Consider the following 24,636-nt stretch of genomic DNA (forward strand, 5'->3'; position numbering starts at 1 on the left):
ATTGAATTATGTTTTAAAAACTACCACCATACGAAAAAGTAGCAAGAGTATGATTAAAATTCTGTTTTTTCTACGGTAATGTATAGTTTTAATGGTTGAACTATTTGTGCAGATCAAGTATTTGATCAAAGTAGATGGAGACTAGTAGATGTAAGCAGAATTTGCAAGAAACTTTAAATATTTCCAAGAATAATATTAAGCAATTATTAATTAAATTGTACTAAGTCACAATCATTATTTCCTTGTAGACCAAAATCTGACTTAATGAAGACGGATGTAGATGATATCATATTAAAATTACTTCCTATTTATGTCTGTAATGTGATACAGTAAGATGCCTTTCACAAAACAATGTCAAATAGTTCATAAGTTGCTTAGATATAAATTTCTGTATAAAACACTCTGACAATTTTCAAGTTATAATTATTCCACTTTTGTGTTAAGTTACGTAGGTTCTGGTTCAACCTTAACCCAGAATAAAAATATCCAGTTAAACTTAATTAAAAGTGACCGATGTAATACTCCTTGAAAAATAGAGGCGGATAAACCAGTGCGACTGACGGAACTTGGAGCATTCGGGACTTATTACTCTCTCTTTCTTTTGGTTGTTGACTGAATTATAAAAGCCTCCATATCTCAGGAGAAGCATGGAATACAGAGGACACTTAGGGATCTGTAGATAACTTAACCCTTCTATCGTATACATAGGAACAAATGCAAATGAAGATACACAGTGTAGAATTAGCTTTGACAGAAATAGGTTCCAAGATTCACAAAGGAAAAAGTGAGATCCTGAAGTAAAAACAGCGAGCACCAACCAAATCACTCTTGATGGAGAAGCTGTGAAAGAAGTGGGAACTTTTACGTATCTGGGCAGTATCATCGACACACGAGGAGGGTTTGACGCAGATATGAAGGTATGAAATGGCGAAGCAAGAACAACACTGCTATAAGGTTAAAGTCATAAGTTCAACACTATCGTTTAAACAGTCCATTTGATAACAACTAGAAAGGATAGTGGAGGTGTAAATACCTGGTTGGGGGCATATGTCCCGAGACGGGTAATATGCTTAAGTTTATACGTCAGGTAGCATAAAGTTAGATCGACATCAGGTAGATGCACATGTACTTCTGTTCACTATGACCGACTGACCAATTTTAATAAAATTGGTCAACAAACCCAACAAAATGAGATGAATTCACGATATTTACTTCAAATTGTTGTTCTAGTTCCCTTGAGAATCAGACTTCGTAGCAAGGAGGGGAGACAATTAATAAAAATAGCAGAGATAAGACGTTTTTTATTGTAGATCGCATTATAAGCGATTGGAAATGGATAGACAGCAAAAGTGTTCCAAATAGTAATTACAATTCACACGTATTTCTTATTCAAGGTTAAATCAAGATATAAACGGAAGTACATTACCTTCAAGTTACGTTCTCCAATTATTATATATGGATATTTTCAGGAAATTATATCTACGCACTGAGAGCAAGTAAAGCACTTCAAACTAGAACATAGAAGGGCGAAAGAAAGACATTTTAGGAGGTCAGATTTCTGAATATACAAAAAATCTCTTATTCTGGAATGGCACGTAAGGACAAAATACGAAGGGCTTCTTCCGGAGTTAGTCTATAAACACCTAATTCAAGTAAAGGCCCAAGTGGATCGTTATCACGCTTCTGTTGGCTATTCATTGATTCCATGATAGTTTCTCTCAATAATTCGGCTGTTCCACGCAATAAATTTAGCAGAACACATGCATCACGAATTTGAAAGAAATATGACTCAGGACGTTCAGTATACAAACTGAACATTGGATACAAGTAGTTAGTAAGATCAAAACGAAGTTGTGCAGCACCCAGAGGACTAAATCGATTTGATAGAATGAGCTGTTGGGAAAACAGGTTAAAAATGAAGATGTTAGACAATTATCAATTGTTGACATTACATTCGCTTTAAATTCTATCATCATATCACTTATGTCTAATTATTGACAGAGTCCCCAAACAGAAAGTGTTTGGGGAATGTAGAGTAAGAGGTGCATATGACGTTTAGAAAGTGAAACTCCAACGCGATTTCATCCTAGATACTGAATTGTGAACTTTGTAAATTTGGTCAACAGTTAAATAGATGTGAAATTGTTTTACCAGTTCTAATCTTTAAGATGAATCGATCCGAGCACACATCTAAAAGCCTAGAGCCTGAACGAACAAAATAGTTGCCTAATATCCACGTCATTTTGGACTGGTTAAACAAACACTCGATCGACCTGAATGTTTTCGCCTTGAAGTATCTGACGAATTATTTTTTGGTACTTATACAACCAAAATTGACTATAAAGCTAAAATTCCGTTATAGTTTGGTGTGTGACAGGAAACATGAATTCATATTTCTTTAAGATGTAGATAAGTAGTAACAACTTCAAGTCATTTTAAGTTGCCGGAAAGAATATGGAAGTATATAATAAATACGTCGAGCAGATAAAAAGTTCAGTGTCTCTGACTAGAACACTGATGTGTGAATTTTTGAGGTAACTCATTTCTTAGATATTGGTGCACAAAACCTTGGTATAATTATTCCTGTTGTTTCTAAGTATCTAACATGATATTAACAAGTGTAGAAGATGGAATAATTTCCATGAAAATTGTGGACTGTTTATTCTAGGAAGGAAAGGAAGCAAAAGTGAAAAAAGAGGCTGCAGTGACTATATATATATATATATATATATATATATATATATATATATATATATATATAATTACATTTTTATGAATTCATACGCTTTGAAATAGTGACAGGAAGTTTAGTTTGTTCTGATATCTAATCTACCATTCTCTTCACCAACATACTCCTAAATTTGTCTATGATAATCATTCACAAACCTGTTAGTTAGTTTACTTCTTTGCCACGTGCATGTTAATGTATTTAACCTAAAGTGTGAGGTCAAGTGACATTATCCAGCTGGCTGAACCGATATTAAAAGCCGATAGTTGAACAACATAGGTGACAATATTTAAAATCGGTAATAGGTGAAAATATGAGTACATTTTCCCATCTAAACTATAAACAATAAAAATCTACTACTCTACATTAATGTAGAGTAATACACATCATCATGATTAATTCAGCTGTTTTCACTTTCCCTAAAAGATCATTTGAACACATCAATCCATAGATGTAGCCAGATTCAATATTGCTTTATCCATCACCTAGTTATTTATGTCACAAGTGCAAAGTTCGAAATTATGGGAGGAATAGAGGTAAAATCAAAGTTGGCTCAGTTTAGGCAAACTCAACTAATAGATGAATTAAGTTGTCACAACATACCTCATTATACAAATAATCATCTAATTGTGATGCAATTTCTTTCCATACATGTGTGAAAAGTTTTGGATGTAATGATTCTGATAACTGATACAACCAGTCACGTAATGCAAGAAAGAATACTGACGCATTAGCTGACATCATTAAGTTGGAGAGTTCACTTTTCATACTACTTAAATAACCGGAAACAGAACTAGTTCGAAGCCAGTGATCAGTTGCATAAACATATACCCAAGATTTACTTTTTAAATCTGTCAATGTTAAATCGACTGTTTCTTTCAACATATTTTTAATTTCACCATTGTACAATCTTAGCATCTGTTGAATTGTTGAAAAAGAAAATATAAAATAAACACTATTGAACAAGGTACGACATGCAGTAATCACCTATTGAAAGTCTGGTAATAAGCTGTGAAACTGAAACAAAACAAGCGACAGCAGTATTATGCCGTGATTAACAAATGCAAGTTAAAAAAAAAGAAAATACTCTAAACACGATCAAAACTTTAACAAATGAAATGGTATCAAAAATAGATTGTTGATTAGTGTGTAGAATTATGTGAAAATTAATTGAAGTATATTAAAAGTTATCACAAATTAAATCTTTCTGCAAAGCCCACTTGCAAAGTTAGTAGCGTTTCTTTAGACATTTATTGCATTGATATTTGAGTTTGTCAGTGTTACAAATACATAATTAGTCAAAAAGTATCTTTAATAACAAAAGCTGACTATCATAAGTAGACACGGAAATCAGGTTTCTTCGTAAGTGTCGTATACTTGGTAGAAGGGAAACTGACAAGTGGCTTACATGAACAGATTTAATTCATGCAGCTTATTTGAAGCATACTTATTCATGAAACCTACTAACAAATGTACGACTTTTGTTAATACTTTATTTTGAAATATAATTTATTAGATTAATAGCTGTTCAACGGTATGAAGAAAAATGTTCAGTAAGAATTTATCCTTTGTTACGCAAATGAAACATGTGACTTCATAATCGTATACAAAATTATGTACTAAGCTTTGGAAATACAGATTTTTGAGTGTGATAACTATTGACCCCGCCACAAAACATGAGGATGAGAAAAGTTTGGACATGAGACTTAATGATTAGGAAAAAGTATTTTAACCACTATGGATTTATTTTATTTATTTATTTATTTGAGTATAAACAATGGCACAGGGGGGCACCATATACATATGCGATACGTAATAACCATGAGGTTGTGAAAAGATAGAGGTGGAGTGCGTATGATAAAAAAGAACAGCAACGAACAGAAATTAGTATATAAGATTGAAATAATAATAATAATAATAATAATAGTAATAATAATAATAATAATAATAGGAAAAACAATTCAGTTAGCAAAAATATAATCAGAAAGAATTCTTTCAATCAAGGAAATTACGTTCACTTTTATGAAGGTTACAGCAGAATCGTCACTTGCTTCTATTCTGAGCCATGCCTAACAATGTTTCTAGCCACTATGCTGTACCATCTTTAGGAAATCAACCAGGAAGTCGTAAAGGCCCAACAGAAGCCAGTCTTGTACAACTTTCTTTCATACCACGACATGTAATATACTGACCACCCTTACGCTTTTTTCAAACAGTCTCAGCGTCGGCAAATAATGCACAACGAGGAATTCGCTGAGACGACATTCGTAGAACGTGTTCAAGCCACCATAGTCGGTGTTTCAAGATGGTGATAACCAGCTGAAATATCGTCTCTGCACCCGAACACACGATGCCGAACCTCTGCATTACTAACATAGTGTTGCCACTGGATGGCAGCAATCTTTCGGAGACAACGATGACCAAACACACACACCCTCAACTCAGAGAGGTCAGGTCTCACAAGCATGAAGCAAAACTCCTCTCACCGACGCGTTGTAGATCCGACCTCTTACAGCCAGATTAGCATCACGAAGGCGCCAAAGATGGCTATCTAAATACACGAACTTGTCGACTACTTCTATCCGCCCACTACCCAGGGTGAGTACAGAATTAGGGTCCTGTCAGTCTTGTAAAAACACTTTGAACTTCGAAGGTGCGAAGTACATACCGTACATACGGACATTAATAGCCAACTGATTAAGTGCAGATTGCATGGCTTGGGCATTATCACACAGTAAGACAATACCATCCGCATACTCAAGGTCCAGAAGTCTTTCTCCAGGCAACAGATCCACACCACCATTACTTACATCCATCAGAGCTGTTTCCAGAATGTCATCGATGGCGAAGTTGAAGAGGAATGATGAGATTCGGCAACCTTGTCCAACCCCTTTGCTTGAGAGCAACAGTGGAGAGAGGTGGTTGTATGCCCTCACTGCCTGAGGTGTTTGTGTTATAACCCAGTGAAGATTAAGTTACAGGTAACTTCCGAGGACTGTAAATAGACTAATATTCTATAAATATTCTTATTGTATAGTTATTCAATAATTACATTATGTGTATTTATATTCCCCTTATTGTAAGCTTTATTTTGACCTACAATTTATTATTAAACGATTTACGGTTCTTAATCTATGTTCAGTCTATTAATTATTACCTCCCGCATTCACAGCCACTTTTTGGCTTATTTGTGTACACATGTTATTTTCTATTTTATGGTACGTTGTGGTCTGTCTGGTTGATATATAAACCGAGTATGTCTGAAATAAACGATCCAATTCATATTGCAGAAACTGGTGTTGTGTTCTGGACTCTAATGGACGGGCTAGGAGGACATAGGACTAATAAGGACGCTAGACTGCTCATGCCGGTTGAACGTCATTGGTTTGGCATAGTGTGAAGATTTGTATAAGTCGTATTCTGATTGGTGAATAAGTCGCGTGATAGAAAAGCCAGACATCAAGGTCATAACAGTTTGTACATAGGGCTTTCAAGATGTCAATAAAATTCTCAGGAACGCCCTTCAATAGGTTATCCCAGGAAACAGTCATGTCCAACAAATCGAAGGCAGCCCTGATGTCAAGAAACACTACGATTGTTGGTCTGTGATAAGTATGACGTTGTTCTAACATCTGGCGGAGGGTGAATATGTAATCAATATTCTCGACCAGAATGAAAGCCAGCCTGCTCTTCTCGAGTCAATCTTTCTCAGGTTTTCAACAATCTATGAAGTATGACGGAAGTCAATATTCAGGACGCAATCGGAAGTAGACCTATCCCCTGAGAGGTGTGGCAGAAACGAAGTGAACCCTTTTTGAAGGGAGGAACAACTACAGATTCATTTTGTAATGTTGGAACACTCTCTAATTGCTATATCTTTAGAAATAAATAAGTCAGTTCCATGAAAAAAGTCGCCACTATTTTGGTCAAACTCGTGGTCATTCGGAGAAGACCGGTGTGCTTCAATGAGTTGTAAATAGCCTGAAGAAACCCAGTGCTTATAAGAGGGAAATTTCGCGAAGTCTCAAACGACTTAAATCGCCATTTTCATAGCGTCATGCAATTGCAACCAGTGCTCATCTATACTTTCTGATGGGATGGTAGCTAACCATGGACCTAGCTCGGTCTGATATTTAGTTGCAACATAAGCTGCAACCAATTTACTGACATTGATCCGTTTAGGATGATGAATTTGCTGGCCAATAAAAAGTAAGGTAAAATTAGCGCAAACAAGGAATGACCAGAGTCCAGTGCTGCCTCAGCTCTAGCATTTAGTACGATACGAACTCCGGCAAAACAAGCGATGCCACAGGGTCTCCGGACAAACTTACAGAAAACAAGCTATTCGAAGCGACAGATGAAGGGCGAATTTGTAGTATTTCATAAGAGTCTTCAATATAGGTCTCGGATAGACAACAGACATAGATATTGAGACTTTCTAAAGACATAGCCAACCCCATCTATTGTCCGCTATGCATTAGTGTGCGGACGTTGAAAGAGCTCAGTTTGAATGGCACACGCGGTTTCAGAAAGACTGGCTCAGTATTCGTAGTCGGTGGTAGGATCCAACCTTCGACCAGTCAGTGACTTGAGATTGTTTAGACAGGCCAGGGTTTCTACCATAGGCGAACTGCTGTATAAGTTAAAATATAAAATACGCAAAATGAGTATCAAGAGGAATACATAAGCAACTAAGTATAAAATAAATAAAAACGAATGTTATCATATGATTGTGAATAAGATTTGTGTAAGCCAGTGTTGAAGCAATAGTAGTTATCATAGATTTGTGTGAGAGCTGTGATACTGCCCGGATCCCCGAACCGAAGCAGGTGGTTTTCTTAGAAGACCACTTTCCGAGCCTTCGACCTAAAGGTCTGATCCACAAGGCAGTGGAGCAACATTAGGAGGTCCAGTTCCATGATAACCGGTGACCAACAATTAGTTCATACACCATTCGTTCCTTCAGGATCTCGGAGCCAATGTGCACCACTGATTTGGAACCAAGGTTTTCCAACTCTCCTGAGTGTATCCTCCGTGTCCACCAACCCAGTTAAGTGCCGAACATTCGCTTTTCGTTTTCTCAATTTCGCAAACAACACTCCCGCCGCGAGAACGCAGTAATTATTACTTCCTTGGCATTGGCTGTATACGCGGGGTACGTGTGAGCATTTCAATAGAGCGGATCACTAAGGATAGATGTCTGGAAACTTATTTATGGTATCTAAAAATCCAAACTGTAGTGTCTAGTGAATGATAATGTATTGGTCGTAAAATCCAATGGCCCCTGATTTGATTGCAATTATAGTTACGGGTGGGCATGATTAAAAAGTCTAAAAACCGATTGAAACGGATTCCCAAAGCGTTTTATCTGCATAGTTGATGAGATTCGGCGAAGGTCACTATTGGATATGAAGGTCGTATATATGAAATATTCGATTGAAATGTTTTGAAACCTGCTCAGGAAAATTGGACTCAATAACTTATCGGTAACGTCTCGAATGAAACCGTGAGTGACGCAAATTTTCCGGAGAAATATTGTCTGTAAGTAGGATTAGACAAAAAGCTTTTTGTCACCGTATAAAATAGTACGGTGAATACCTGATACTCATCAAGTCACTATATAATTTTGGTAACTAATGTACAGAATAAAATAAAACCTAAAATATAAAGTTTACATCAATTATTATCAAATAAATGAAAGACATTATTAAATTTACAGTTATATATCACAACTAACCTGACTGAAAACACCACCATGTAAACCAAGGTAAGTATTGGAAGAATGCAACTCGTCAAATGTTTCATTTTTAAGTTCATTCTGTTCTGACTATTAAAAAAGACAGATTATAAAACACCATAGTTAGAGAAGGATACTAGAAATAATTGTAATGTGCTGGAATGCTACTAGTAAAAATCATGATATAAAACATGGTTGTTCTTGCAAAAACAGTTATAAACCAGGGCATGTATTATCTAACACAAATAAACAATTTACAAGCACTGAGCTACAAGTCAAACAACAAGTGTATTAAAACTATGAAACTGAAGCGAGTTATCAAACCAATCACAAAATCAAAGAGATAAGCGCTTAATAATTAGGTTGATGAAAATACAAAAAATGCCTTGGGTTTATATATATACACAAACAATGAAACTATACTGTTTTGGCATTGACTTTGGTCATTTCTAATTGTCTTCAAGAAGTTATGAGAGACGTTTAAGATTACGATCCAAAATAATAGGCTTCAAATAACTGAGAAATGACCAATTAATTAATCAATTTTGAGAGAACATGGATTTCATGCTATTACTTTGAAAGCTAGATATCACAGTAGAGGATTATTACTGAACTATGTCTTAGTCGTCAAGCGGACACGCGTGTTTGATAACTGGTGTGAATGATTTGACACACGATAATGACATTTGGTTCAGCATGCTATTAATCATTAACTCCATGAATTGTCAACTAATAAGCATGGTGTTTATCATTTGATAAAATCAGAGATATTTCTCTACAAAATAATCATAATAGGAGATCCTTCAGATTATTCTAAACCCCGTGGTTGTTTTTGAGTGAGAATAGATCTAATTGTTGTACTTATTGAAGTAATGTACTGGTGACATGACTAGACCAACTAGATGTTACATATTTTTTGCTATTTCGCAACAAAAACATGTACTACTATAAAGATTTGAATGACCACTGGTGTTACTAAAGTGATTCTGAGAGCATCAAGTGTAATAATCTTTAAAACAAAGATAACTACAAATGCTTCACAGTTTTTCTGATAACTTTTCGGTATATATGAGTCCACCTAATCTTGAATTTGAGTGAACGGAGATGCCTGCCTATAAGGTTAAAAAAAAGAAGGATTAAGTAGCAGATTTCAGATTATTTTAGATATTTTTAGTACATGGGTATTTTATGAGTATATATATATATATATATATATATATATATATATATATATATATATATATATATATATATATATATATATATCAAATCACTAACCTCCTTTACTATTTCATCGGTAACAAGAGGACAAAGACCAATGTCAATTAGCCAAGGATCTCCAAACTGTAATAACGCGCGAGTGCTTAAATCTTCCCAAAATGTTACGTAATACTATGAATTAAAAGAGATTGAAAAACCACAATATTATTTCAGGATTTTATGGTAGTCATATTTTTGGTGGCAACTTTGTCTTCTCTTGAAATCGAAACCTGTATCAGACACTTAATAAAATGGTTTAATGGTAAAATGATCTGACTTTAAATCCGTGATAGAAGTATTACTAGCCTTTATCTACAAAATCTATGACTACAACCCGAGTGCATGGACCTGTAAGTGATTACTGATATATATGTTGAAATCTAGTGTTCAGGGTATATTCATATGTTGAGGTGGAAAAATTTCAGCTTTACTACTAATACTGATACTAATAATGGTAATAAATAATAAGAATAATTTATTCAAGAATAATAAGTTACATGAAGTATGTCGATTTACAGGCAAGATAAAATTGTTACGAGTGGGCTTTAATCGAAAGATCTTAATACTACAGCATAGGAAGAAGGAAGCGTTAACAGAAACCAGAACACCATGTGACTGTAACTCCAAGTAAGATTAGCTTCTTGTCTGATAATAGTTGTTTTTTTTTATGATCTAAGATTGAAATATATATTCCACTAGTTAACTATGATGAAGATCCCCATAATCAAACACTAAGTTCTATTTATAGTATATATATAGATATAGTATAGATAACGTGCTAAGTTCAATAGGAGCTTCTTGATTTTAAATCAATAACAAACAGTAGATAACTAAAAGACTAACGGACTAGTTACGTATGAATCAATAAAACAATAATCTTATTCATGTAATTTAGAAGTACTGTCCACGAAAGCTTATAAATACACAACGGTCAACTAACTTGATCATTGGCCCATTCCAACATCACATCGTGAAGACATTTGATTGCGTTCAACACAATTATCCACCGAGAAGATAATTTCTGACCAATCCCATCAACAAAACAATTGAATAACTGATTGATGATTGAAATTTTCTTAGTTTCTGAACTAGCGTTTGGCGAGCGACTACGTGATGAAAACAAACTTCCAAGCACTGTTGTTTTAGCATTGCTAACTTCAGATTTGTTTTTTGACTGACCAAGGTCATTTGAGTCATCATTTTCGAATTTTCGACGTGCTGACAACACGATATCATTAAAAAATTCACGAATTAAATTCAGCTGAATTTGGACAAATCTAGCCCGTGATATTTTGTCAGATAGTTGTCGACTTCTAAAACCTACAGCATGGAGAAGTGCAATGAAATCATCGACACACTGGGGCCTAAAGAAAAGAAAATTTTAATAGCATAAGTTCTCGACGCTATGAAAATTTTCATATTTTCAGTATCAAAATATATTGATTCGGTAATGAAGATGGACTATGACAAGATAGAAGTTCACTAAAGAAAACATATGTTTGCTCAATAAGTAAATAAAAAACTGTCTAATAACCACTTTAAAGTTTTTGCAAAGAAGTAGTATACACATTAGAGAGAAAAGCTTTAATAGAATCACTTTGTTGTGAATACAAATGTAAAGATTAGAAGCTCGAAATTGCCACTTGATGCAACAAAGCCAAAAACAATATATCTCTGAACATAATTTGTAATACTTTATACGCAGGAAAGATTATAATCAGAAAACACTTCACAAAACATAACAGGACGTATAAGAGTAAACACCAAAGATTTTAAGCAATTAATGATCAAAATTATTTTTAAGTCAAAAAATAGATAGTGATAATATTTACAAAACTAATAACATATCTAAAATAATTGAAGCTTTTAATTGGTCAGAATATCGATTTGTAAGTGTTCATACTTTCCAGGACTTTGTCCGGACAACCTATCTGTATATCATTGACAAATCACATCAGTGCTAGATTTCATATAGTTAAATATATATTTAAAAATTCTAAAATCACTGAAATTCGTTGGAGCTGTGTTAGATGTCTAAACATTTGACTCTATCATAGGTTGATGAGTAGGAATCTCATTTCACCCGTTTAGTTTCTGATAACTAAGCAGTATTGCTTAGCGCTTTACAATGAATGTAGTTCGTACTTCAGTGTTAGTCAATACTTGACCAGATATAACAATGAACGTCTTTGGAATCTTGAAGGATATATACTGAAGCATAAAGAACTAAAGCTGCAGTTAACTATTTTACTTACCGCTTTTCAGTTTCGTCAACAACAGACCAAGATGAGAAATTCCCGAGGACAAGCTTTAATCTGTCAGAAGCTAAACACTGTTCTAGTAAAAGCCAACGTGAAAAAACTTTGGGATGTGAAAGCACATCACTCGGTTTAGGATAACCATTTGGATATGCTAGCTGAGTTAATTTCGCATCCGTCTGTAATATGACATCAATTAAGTGGCTGAAATTTTGTGCATTTTCTAGCAATTCACTACTAGAACTATTACCGGGATCAGAGTCCATAAGACAACTTAATATTTCAGAGTTAGAACGTCGCATTTGAAATTGATAACCAAATCGTACTGGCATAAAAGCAGATATACCAAGGTCATAGTGTAGTTTGTCTAATAGCAATGTGACCAAACCACGCATGAGCTGCAACTAGAGAAAATAGCAATGTCATCTCATTAAATTATAACTCTAAGTACAGTAAGCAAAAATTCACAAGCTGATCTAGATGCAAGTACAGCCTACCACTGAACTAGTGTATACAAATTTACAGACTTATGTACTACACTGAGCTTTTCGTGGTACTTCAGTTGTACAATTAATACCATATTACTAACTTACGTCAACTCCTTGATAGTACTAAGTTACGATAGGTACCTTTCATTCAACTAGTTTAGTTATTTTTATGATTTGCTGTGAGCAAGGTTTTGGCTTAGGTGGCCTATGCTCCTCCACGAGGAGCAGCAGGAGTAAGTGATAAAAGTGTGATGAACTTCGCGTAATTTTCGGGTCGATACTAGTAGTCAAGTTGTGATGGCACATTCTACTTCTTTTTCTGAGTAGGATTTCGTAAAAGTCCTGAATATCAAGTGTGTGAAATAAACCATCAGGTTCTCAATCCACCTTTGTGTGAATAAAAACAGCCAGTACCTAAACAACAAATTCTAAATGAAAACTGAGTAAGCCATTGATTTACACGCTACTAAACATCACAATATCCGTGAAGACTAAGCAGGGAGTCTCAAATCTAAATTATTTGCTAACAAAATTTTCAGAATGATACTTAAAATTAGATAGGTAGCATATTTGAACGCCACTTGAACAGTAGCCAAATTAATTAGAAGTGAACTCACTAAATAGTGAATATTCAACCGTCCTCATTTGTGTATTGTAACTGAACAACAAAACAATGCAGTAGTGGCAGAATCTGCACCCAAACGCGCTGGGTACGGCCGAGGGTGGGGAGAGTCAGCTGTCCCTCTCGAAATGCTTTCACATGGCCACGTGCATACAGCCACTGCCAGGGACGTCCTACTCACTGGCATCTCACGGCAGAGGTGTTATTTACGAAATTGAGAAAATGAAAAGCGAATGTCCTGCGCTTTAACCAGCTTGGTGGACACGGAGAGTTCACCTAAAGGAGTTAGAAAACCCTGGTTCCAAATTAATGGTGCACATGGGCTTCAGTATCCTGAAGGAATAAATGGTGTATGAACCAATCGTTGGTCATCAGCTACCATGGGACTGAATCTCCCGACGTCGCTTCATTGCCTTGTGGATTAGACCTTTAGGTCGAAGGCTCAGGGAGTGGCCCCCTAAGAAAACCACCTGCCTTGATCTGGGCACCCGGGCAGTATCACAGTCCACACACAAATCAAGTGACTTGTGTGGCTCATATGTATTCGGTGCCCCTTGTACCAATATTTATGTGTTCAAATAATAAATATCTTACAAATAATGTAGCCCGAAACCGAGTACATAAACATGTACTCGCCAAATGAGTTACATTGATAACGATTGATAGAAGTCATTCTCGATGCACTTTTGACGCTAAGTGGTTCTGAACAATCCATTTCTAAAATGTACAGCCTAACTTGATAACGGTGTTGCTGTAATACAGTTTACACCATGTACAAACGACACTCGTAGAGTGGTGCCTTACTGGATAAGGCGTTTGACTTTTAGTCACTAGATCCTAGGTTTGAGTCCCGCTCCAACTGTGGTTTGGACAGACGGCCAGTATCACTAGCACTCACACTTAGAGTATGGCTCATATTTAAGTACCTAAACAATAGGTTAATTGTTATTTTGCTTTCACTGTAAAAGGCAATTACCAAGCTTTAAAAATGATCCATTCCAATGAAATCCATATAACCAGCTGAAGCCTGGAGTTTACAATAAAACCTAAATGAAATTATAAATTCAGATTATAAACTTTCTTGTCAAGAAGCCCTACGGTTGATTATGAGAAAAACTAACACAAACTAATGATGTTAATCTGTACACATATAGTGATGATAATGAAATGAAAACACTTTCGAGTTAAATGTTTATTTCACACTAAATTATGAATATACTCGTGGTTGTTGAATGAAATACCAAATTAACGACTGTGTAAAAGAAACTGAGGTCAAGTCTGACAAAATATAAAATACATTACTGCGATTGTGATCAGATTTAAAATGCGATAAAAAAGTAATAATTATGATTGCCAGTTTTATTTTCAAACTCACTCGGACGCTAACAGGAGTATTGTCTTTCTCAGAGATAAAATCACGATCGACCACTGTAACAAAATAATCGTTTGTTCGGATCCACTGAAGAACTTGTGACATGTACCATTCAGGCTAAATAAAAGTTTGTGGTTAAATGTGTATTTGTAAATGTACCATATCGATTCTGTTTGTCTTCTGAGAGCCACAAAAGTGATAACGAAAACGCTTCTCCATAGGAGCCAGAATAATATGCATTGGAAAGCATACATCTATTAGTAACGGTTTCGATATTAAAATATTTAGATGACTGATGAGGAGTTAAAAGGATACGGCTTAATACTTGTGTAAATTATGAAAACAGAGGGAAATAAAACCATAGATCAATGATTGATGAGTACGCCACACATACAGTTTAGTACTATATTACATAGTAGTTGAAAAAGAATCAAAACACTAGCGTACATTCATGACAAAGAAAAATCATACAAATTAAACCACAGTGAAGGGCATTAAGGTGATTCTCAACAAAAAATTTTAGTTAAGCGTGATCCTGTGACAATAATGCAGTGTAGTAGGAAACTATAGGATGGACATCAGCTTCTATTCCGAGCCATACCTGATAACGTCTTAAGCCACCTGTAAGGCTCCAGCCGAGTCGTGATGGACCAATAGATGCTAGTCCCATGCAACCACCTTGTATACTACGAGGTTGCGTCATAAACTGGCCAACTCCACATTTTATGTTCAGTCTAAAAGTCTTCAAATAATGGGTGATGTGGAAGTTGCTAGGATGACATTAGCAAAATATGATCACCCCATTAAAGTCGGTGTCCCAAGATGATGGCATCAACCGAATCAACGTCGTTACGCCAAACACGTGGACGAACGCGATTTCGTCACCGAATGTCAGTAATCTTTCGAAAACAATGATTATAAAAAAATAATATGTCGCTATACATCTTCAGATCAGGAGGGACAGGTTTCACAAACAGGGTAGAACACTCACTGATGCGTTGTAAACCTCACCTTTAGCAGACAGACTAATGGATACCAAGGTGGAGCAAGGAGAGTGTTTCCTTCATCAGTAATTATCATCATATTTATGTGTGATCTAATCAAACTGCTACACAGATTTGTCTTCCGGTTTTTTTTGCTTTTTAGTGGAGTTTCAAAACAAATTAAAAGGCCTTCAAATAAGTAGCTTCATTTGAACCTGGAGTAAGTTGTCTTCAGTGTAGCGGCTAACTAGCATAAATGATTCATTTTAAATTGATTTCTTTATTCATGGTTCATAGTTTTGGCTTAATGTTAATAGTCTGTTCATGAAAGGATACGAAATATCGAATGTAGAAAGAGCTTGAAAGTCATTGGAAAATAACTGCAAATCGTCATCACACCACGTTTGTAATCCTCCTTCCTCAAGAACTTCAGATACAATAACAGGAAAATTTAGTTTCTTTAGCAAGCACTCAAAATCCCTAGAAATAGCTTTTAATTTATAAATTCTTACGTCATTAAATATAGCAACGAATCTAAACACGTTTTATGCTGCTGAGGTTGTTCCAAAATAGAGGGCAAAATGTCTGGATCAGTCGATAACTGAGTATTAAGGAAGGAAAAATATTGTTTAATTGACTCAATTAGAATGTCCTTGTCATTAATTATTCTAGCAGATAATACACCAGACCTTACAGATAATATATAGATGAAGAGAAGTGAAATTACTCAAGAAATGACAAGTGTTCAGCGAATTCCAAGATCCTCAACTGCTTTGTTAGGGCTTCACATTCTTCTATTACTGGATATGCTACATCGTGCAAGGGGGATACTTTGGGAATTAAGCCCACCATATGTTCTTGATTTTTTGATATTCCCTCAAACAACTTTTCCATACGAACTTTTAGATCTTCAGACGCATGACAAACATGAGAGATCTCACAATTTTCTGAAAGAAAGATCTTTAATAAGATTACAAAGAAAAAGGAAACTACAACTTACTATTTCTTTTAGATGCTCTATTTTGGCTTCGATGTCCTTGATTGCTGACAAAAGTTGTTCTTTGACGTTCCCTGTTGGACGAACGATTTCGTTGAGTCTTTTAGTATATAATTCTAGTGACATTTCTAAAAAGTTAGACAATTTAATGGGATTTGAAACTCAAAGTAAACAAATTTATATGCGAGTCTTAACTAGTTTACAAATATGGTATTGAGTTCAAGTATGACAATTTAACTAAATAGCCATGAAATCAGTTTGAATAAGATAGGGACAACAACTGAAACAGAATAATGTGGGTTTGTTGTACTCTCAGGGTTTTCATTAGTTGCCTACAACATTACTCGTATTGGAATATAACACTAAATAATGAACAGTAGGGATAGATTAATTGAAATTATAAAAGTTATCACTGTTATTATAATTATATATATGGAGGATAGGTTTAGAGAAAGTATGGGTGAAACAGTAATTATCTGAAACTCGAAAATTAATGCATTGAATATTAATTATGGGTTTGAAGAATTTACGTTTTTAGAACTGGATAATTTAAAATTATCCTGAGTGAAGGCGTATTTTTGAAATAGGCAAGATAAAAACACGACCGTTGCTGCTAACTTGACGCGTTGGTCGGGATTGCCTATCGTGATGAACCAGTCGGGCTACATTGGTTGACCTTGGTGTCCGTCAAGGCTGTCCACTTTCCCCATTTTTGTTCAACTTCATCATAGACATATTGATGGGAATCACGTTCTCGTAGAATGAATTTCCAGGAATTGATCTTCCAGGAGGTCCACTTATCGGCTTAGAATATGCAGATAATATAGTCCTGTTTGGTGAAGACGCTGATAAAATGCAGAGTATTTTGATAGCACTGAGCAACAATGCCAGGATGTTTGGCATGCGTCCCTCTCCCTCCAGATACAAGTTGTTGCTTCAGGACTGGCCTCGTCAACACCTGAACTAAGGATAGGGAATAAAGTAGTCGAACGCGTCGATAACTTCACTTATCTTGGAAGTCTGATCAGCCATAATGGGTTGGTGTTTGACGAAAGCTCTGCACGAATTCAGAAAGCTCGTTTGGCTTTTGCCAACTTACGTCACCTATGGCAAAGGCAAAGTATCCGTCTATCAATAAAAGGACGAGTATACTGCGCGGCAGTTCGTTCCGTTCAGCTTTACGACCGCGAAATGTGGCTATAAAGGGTAGAAGATACTCGTAAGCTACTAGTATTTGATCACAAATGCCTTAGAAATATTGCTCAAATCTGCTGGGATCACCAAGTAAATAACAATGAGGTTAGACTCATGGTATTAGGGAATTATGGCAAACCAGTTGATGAGGTTGTAAATCTTCATTGACTGAGATGGTTGGGCCACGTGTTATGTATGCCTGAATACCGACTACCACGACGCGTAGTGCTGACTAGTGTTGGAGACGGTTGGAAGAAAAGTAGGGGTGGCCGAACAACAACGTGGCATCAGTGCTTGAAGCCACTAACCTCTGGTCTGAGCCATGTTGGTAGATGCAGACTACTTGGTTGGGGTCCGCGTGACTATCGTAACCAATGGTTGAAGACTCTTGGTGACATGGCTCAGAATCGATCACAATGGCGTAGGTGTATACACTCTCCTTCTTCCCTTCAACCGTGAGATTAAAATCGTCTCATATCTTTCTACGAATTAATTCTTTCTTCCTGTACTATATTCTTATATGCAATCTTTCTTTTTTATATTAATACCATTGAAGTAACTACTATGAATTTGGTGTTCATCGTGTTGTGCTAATGATGTATGGCAACTTGGACCGATGCATATATGTGCCTGGTCCTACGTTGTGGCTGACTGTAATTTGGGGTAAGACAAAAATGGATGCAACTGCGCCATTGCAAACTATTTTGAGCCATGTCATTCAAAGTTTATAACCATTAGCTACGATAATCACACACACCCCAACAAGGTAGTCTACACCTAATAACATGACAAAGTCCAAATGTCAATGACTTCATGGACTGATGCTGTCTTGATTTGGCCGCCCCTGGCTTTCTTCCAGCCTACTCCTACACCTACATACGTAACACATGCTTCAGCCATCTCACTTGATAAAGATTTACTACCTCATCAATCAATTTGTCATCGTTACCTAATACCCTATTCCTAACTCTTACTTACTCCTGTTACTCCCAATGGAGCATAGGCTGCCGACCAGCATTCTCCAACCCATCCTGTCCTGAGCCTTCCTTTCTAGTTGTATCCAAATGTTGTTCATTCTTCTCATGTCTCTCTCCATTTCTTGGCGTAATGTGTTCTTTGGAACTCCTCTTCTCCTTTGGCCTTGAGGATTCCAAGTGAGGCCTTTTGACGCAGTTGGGTGCGTTCCTCAATGTACGTCCTATTCACAATCTGTTAACTCCCGAGCAACATGGGTTTCGTAACAAGCGGTCATGCTTGACTAACTTATTGTGAGAGAGGATTGGACAGCAGATTTAGATAACGGTATGTCTGTCGATGTGATATTGATAGATTTTAGCAAAGCGCTTGATAAGGTTTCACACTTAGGTGTTATGCAGAAGATCTCGAGCTTCGAGATAACAGGTGCTGTACAGGAACGAGTAGGAAACTTCTTATGTGACCGCAGACAGTGAGGGTTAGTGGAAGGCTATCCGAATGAAAGCCGGTCAAAAGTGGTGTTCCCAAAGGCACCATCTTAGACCCTCTACTTTTCCTTCTCTGCGTTGATGAATTATTGTTTGCAGATGATGTCAAAATTTGGAGAACAATAGGAAGTGAGGTTGATTATTTTGATCTCCAAGCTGACTTAGACAAATTAGTGGCGAGACTCTAATTTATGGACGACCTCTGAACGAATCTTAAGTGACATCGAGAAATAATAGCCAATCAACAAACAGTCAGTATAGAGTAAAAATATGTTATACAAAGCCAAGGAAATAAAGTGGATACACTTCTTATACGTGGTTCAAAAACGGCGAGACTCTAATTTAGCGACGAGCCAATCAGAAGCGTTTGAGCAATTTCAAGGTCACGGAGCCAAGTTCAAGACGCGATGCTAACATACGGTCGGTTCACAGCGGATTTTAGAGAGGAGGTGATTAATGAGAGGTTAAAACAGATGGGACGGCGAAACTCTAATTTAGGGACGAGCCAATGAGAAGCGTTTGAGCAATTTCAATTATTAGCCAATCAGAAGACAGTATAAAGTAAAAATATATTACAAGAAAGTAATGAGTTACAGTGGATATTCTTCTTTTACATGATTTAAAAACTTGTTAAGGTTTGATAAAGGCTCAGAAGTTCTGAATTCATAATGCATATTGTATAGAAACTCGTCCATAGGGTTAGGGTTTGGGGTTAAGGGTTAGGTTAAGGTTAGGGTTAGATTAGGGTTTAGGGCTAAGGTTAGGGTTTTGGGTTAGATTAGGGTTTAGGGTTAGGTTAAGGTTTAGGGTTATGGTTAGGGTTAGATTAGGGTTTAGGGCTAAGGTTAGGGTTTGGGGTTAGGTTAGGGTTAGGGTTTAGGGTTATGGTTAGGTTAGGGTTTAGGGTCGGATTAGGGTTTAGGGTTAGGTCAAGGTTAGGGTTAGATTAGAGTTAGGGTGCTAACATGCGATCGGTTTACATCGGATTTTAGAGAAGAGGTATCTATTGACAGGCTACAACCCTAACCACTAACCCTATGGACGAGTTTCTATACAATATCCATTATGAATTCAGAGCCTCTGAACCTTCATCAAGCCTTAACAAGTTTTTAAATCATGTAAAAGAAGAATATCCACTGTAATTCATTACTTACTTACAATATATTCTCACTTTATACCAACTGTCTTCTGATTGGCTAATAATTGTCAAGGTCATTTAAGATTCGTTCAAAGGTCGTCGCTAAATTAGTCTCGCCTCAAAAACTTGTCAAGGTTAGAAAGAGGTTTACAGGTTCTAAAATCGTAATGCATGCAGTAGAGGAAATCATCCATACGGCTACAGAATAGTCGGCCCCGGGAGCCATGATAAATTCTCAAAAACTCTTTCAGCCTCGACCACATAGCTTCAATATTGTTTATGTCCACTCCAGTTGTTGAGTGTACAAAATGCTACCTGTGGATAACGACACGATGCACATAAACAAGCCTATTTAAGAGTGTGTACGCTCTCCAAACATCCGTATATATTGTAGTATCTGGCTGCTACCAGTATTACCGATGCTTTTATTATCCATTTTGCAATTGGTGAAAGGTTTTCACGCCAAATTCCGAGGTCTGTTATCTTATACCTGATTGAATCGTCCACAAATTATAGTATCGCCGTTTTATTTGTTATATCCGCTGAATTATCACGTTTTGTACAAAATTCCCTGTGAACCGATCGTACGTTAGCATTAAGCGCTGAAGGTAGAGCCGTACCCTTGAAATCTCTAAGGCGCTTCTGATTGGCTCGTCCATAAATTAGTCTGATGGGCATGAGGTTGGGGCTTATAAGTCAATTCTAGGAAGAGTTTGCTCATGTACATCGAACACGGTTGCGGTTACCATTATACCATTGATGTTACATCTCTTCCACGAGTTCAAGAACATAAAGACTTAGGAGTAATAATAAGTCATAACTTTAAAACAACTACGCATTGCAACGCAGCTACTGTTAAAGGTTTTTGTGCGTGATGGTCATTTCGCCGAGCATTCAAATACTTTGACGAGGAAATGTTTCGAATTTTATATCCCACCTATGTAAGATCACACTTAGAGTACTGTGTTCCATCAGCCCCATCAGTGAATATTTTCAAAAAGCTGGACCTTCACTGGAAGGCGATTTGTCAGGATTAACACAGGTTCACCAACCTTATTACTGAAGACTGAATAAAACAATTTCACTGATTTAACTTCACGGTTACATATTCAGAAGTTACGAGTCGCCAAGCAATGTTTGGGACTCGATTTGAGCTTTACTCGATGAATAAATAGATGTCAAAAACATAGAACTCCATTAGGATTCAAATTCACAAACCTCCAACTGAGATCACTTGCTGAATGTTATACGGGTTATGATATGTCAGTCGTATGGTCATCTAAATGTCAGTGAAATCCAGCCATTTTGCAAGTGAAGCCGATATTATGCATGCCGTGGATCACTGTAGTGGTTCGAGTCTAACCAGGTGCTTTGTACTAAGAAGGGATGGAGAGTAGCGAGGGGATGAAAGAGAACAAAAATTGGGTGACCGTGCCAGAAAGAGCACACAAAGCACTTAAATTTAACACGGAAAACAACAACAATCAGGAATAACACAAGCTTAAGACGATTTTGCGGTGAAACCTAGGAGCAAATATATGTGAAAATCATATTCGAAATAGTCCTGGCGATTGAAATTTAAATAATTCAAACGTTTCGTCCAGCCAACTTGTCAGGACTTCTTCAGGGTAATAGTCAAAATCAAAACAGTTTAACTCACTGTAGTCACTGGGATTCAAATGACTCGACAAGGTCAAGGGCAAACAACGTGTAATGATCACTCGTTGATATGGCTCGACCTACACTAGTGGCCAAACTTTGTACTGATTTTATCTTTGTATTGAACCTACAGTATTTTTGATGAGATTTCGTCGGGTATCTAATAGCATTAAGGGAAAGACTACCCTGGAGCTAGATTAGAGTTAAGTGAGGGTAGGAGGTCATCGCCTAGTTCAAACATATCTTGAGACCTAATGAAAAGCAGTTTAAACAACTGGTCATGAAATTAGTTCCCTCTGTGTTTGAATAAGGTTGTGACAACAGCTGAAACAGGTTTCTGCTAATTTATCAAGCTTCATATGCAACATAGACCCAAGTCAAGCAATCGCATCATTCCACTAATATTGCTCGAAATTACTGATTCTATCATTTCTATTTATATGAACCAGATCGTCTTTCAGTAGGTGTTGTTATTCTTCGCTCACTATTGTCTAACTTTGCAAATTATTGCTCGTATACAGTGTTTTACTGTACCATGAAATATTATCCTGCTTCAGCTAACTAATTTGATTGGTACAAATAACTAATCAGCTATGGGTAAAATAAGCTATTATGATGCATCAGGAAACACAGTTATGTAGATGTTCATGTGTAATATGTTTGTTTAAATGTCAACTACGTATAAATGTAGCTTCATTTAAAGTGAACGTGTAGTGGCATTGGAACATAACCACACAGTCGTCAAAGCTGAACATGAAACTACTCGGAAAATAGTTATTCAATATTTAACGCGGAGAAATACCTAACGATGGAGAAGGCGCGAACAAGGAATTCGAATGGATTGGAGTTGATCAAATGACATGGCTCGACCATGCAGGCGTGGTCTCTGCGGAGTATTAACTTATATCTTTTATTCATATTAAATATATTGTTCATTCTCTATCCTAAACTTGTTCTTCATCATGTATTGGTAGTTGTTACAATGTAGTGAGTTGGTGTATACGATGATGTGACTCCCTCGTAAGATCTTATAGATTAGGCAGTTATATCATGACAAATCTACGATTTTAGGATTAGGTCTATTATTAGAGCAGTACTAATATCATAGTATACCATAATTCTACAAACGCACACTGTTCTGAAAACATTCCGCTTGATAAAAGCGAAACTCGGACAGTTGTTGGTTTGAGACTCATCTGCCTGTTTTTTATTTATTCTCGATGTTATTTTTACTTTCTCCAGGATACTAACAAACTCAACAAATTCAAGATAGTCCTCAGCAATAAGTTCCAGGCCTTTCATGATCTACTCAATGGAGAAGGAACTACTGTGGAGAGCAACTAGAAGGGGATCAAAGAGGCAATCACTTCAACATGTCATGAGGTCCTGGGTCACACGAAGCATCATCACAAGGAATGGATCACTGTTAATACACTGGATAAGATTCAAGAAAGAAGGAACAAGAAGGCAGCAATCAATACCAGTCGAACAAGAGCAGAAAAAGCCAAGGCACAAGCTGAATACACAGAAGTAAACAAACAGGTGAAGAGGAGCATCAGAACCGACAAACGTAAATACGTGGAAGATTTAGCAACGACCGCGGAAAAGGCTGCAAGAGAAGGAAACATAAGACAATTGTATGACACGACAAAGAAACTCTCTGGAAATCGCCGCAAACCAGAACGACCAGTGAAAAGCAAGGAAAGCGAGGTAATCACCAACATTGAAGAGCGACAAAACAGGTGGGTAGAACACTTCAAAGAACTCTTGAATCGACCAGCTCCACTGAACCCACCCAACATCGAAGCAGCACCCACGAACCTCCCAATCAATGTTGGCCCACCAACAATTGAAGAAATCAGCATGGCCATCAGACAAATCAAGAGTGGCAAAGCAGCGGGACCAGACAACATTCCAGCAGAGGCACTGAAAGCAGACGTAGCGGCAACTGCAAGGATACTCCACATTCTCTTCAATAAGATTTGGGATGAGGAACAAGTACCAACAGACTGGAAAGAAGGACTTCTGATCAAAATACCGAAGAAAGGCGATCTCAGCAAGTGTGATAACTACAGGGGCATCACTCTTCTCTCAATACCGGGAAAAGTCTTCAACAGGGTATTGTTAAACAGGATGAAGGACTGCGTAGACGCCCAACTTCGTGACCGACAGGCAGGATTCCGTAAGGATAGATCGTGTACAGACCAAATCGCAACTCTACGGATCATTGTGGAACAATCAATTGAATGGAATTCATCACTCTACATCAACTTCATTGACTACGAAAAGGCATTTGATAGCGTGGACAGAACAACACTATGGAAACTTCTTCGACACTACGGCGTGCCTCAGAAGATAGTCAATATCATACAGAGTTCATATGATGGATTACACTGCAAAATTGTGCATGGAGTACAGTTGACAAACTCGTTCGAGGTAAATACCGGTGTCGGGCAAGGTTGCTTACTCTCATCCTTTCTCTTTCTCCTGGTGATCGACTGGATCATGAAGACGTCAACATCTGAAGGGAAACACGGGATACAATGGACATCTAGGATGCAGTTGGATGATCTAGACTTCGCAGACGATCTGGTCCTTTATCCCAAACGCAACAACAGATGCATGAGAAGACGAACAGTGTGGCAGCAGCCTCAGCAGCAGTAGGTCTCAATATACACAAAGGGAAAAGCAGGATTCTCCGATACAACACAGAATGCACCAATCCAATCACAATTGA

At 36.9% G+C, this 24,636-nt stretch overlaps 1 protein-coding gene across 1 annotated transcript; it reads right to left on the reverse strand.

The window, feature by feature from the left end:
* Positions 1–187: 187 nt before the first annotated feature.
* RINT1 (RAD50-interacting protein 1) lies at positions 188–22,189 on the reverse strand. The gene is made up of 13 exons (XM_051211468.1): positions 21,901–22,189; positions 16,449–16,573; positions 16,176–16,408; positions 15,961–16,137; positions 15,785–15,928; positions 14,625–14,757; positions 14,469–14,582; positions 11,981–12,387; positions 10,666–11,089; positions 9,744–9,857; positions 8,466–8,555; positions 3,332–3,646; positions 188–1,893 (listed from the first exon to the last, which is right to left on the reverse strand). The coding sequence occupies exons 2-13, from the start codon at positions 16,569–16,571 to the stop codon at positions 1,579–1,581; spliced, it is 2,589 nt and encodes an 862-aa protein (XP_051071531.1). The 5' UTR covers positions 16,572–16,573; positions 21,901–22,189; the 3' UTR covers positions 188–1,578.
* Between the last annotated feature and the right edge of the window lie 2,447 nt (positions 22,190–24,636).

This window comes from Schistosoma haematobium, chromosome ZW (genome assembly GCF_000699445.3).
Source record: "Schistosoma haematobium chromosome ZW, whole genome shotgun sequence".
Classification (NCBI taxonomy): Eukaryota; Metazoa; Platyhelminthes; class Trematoda; order Strigeidida; family Schistosomatidae; genus Schistosoma; species Schistosoma haematobium.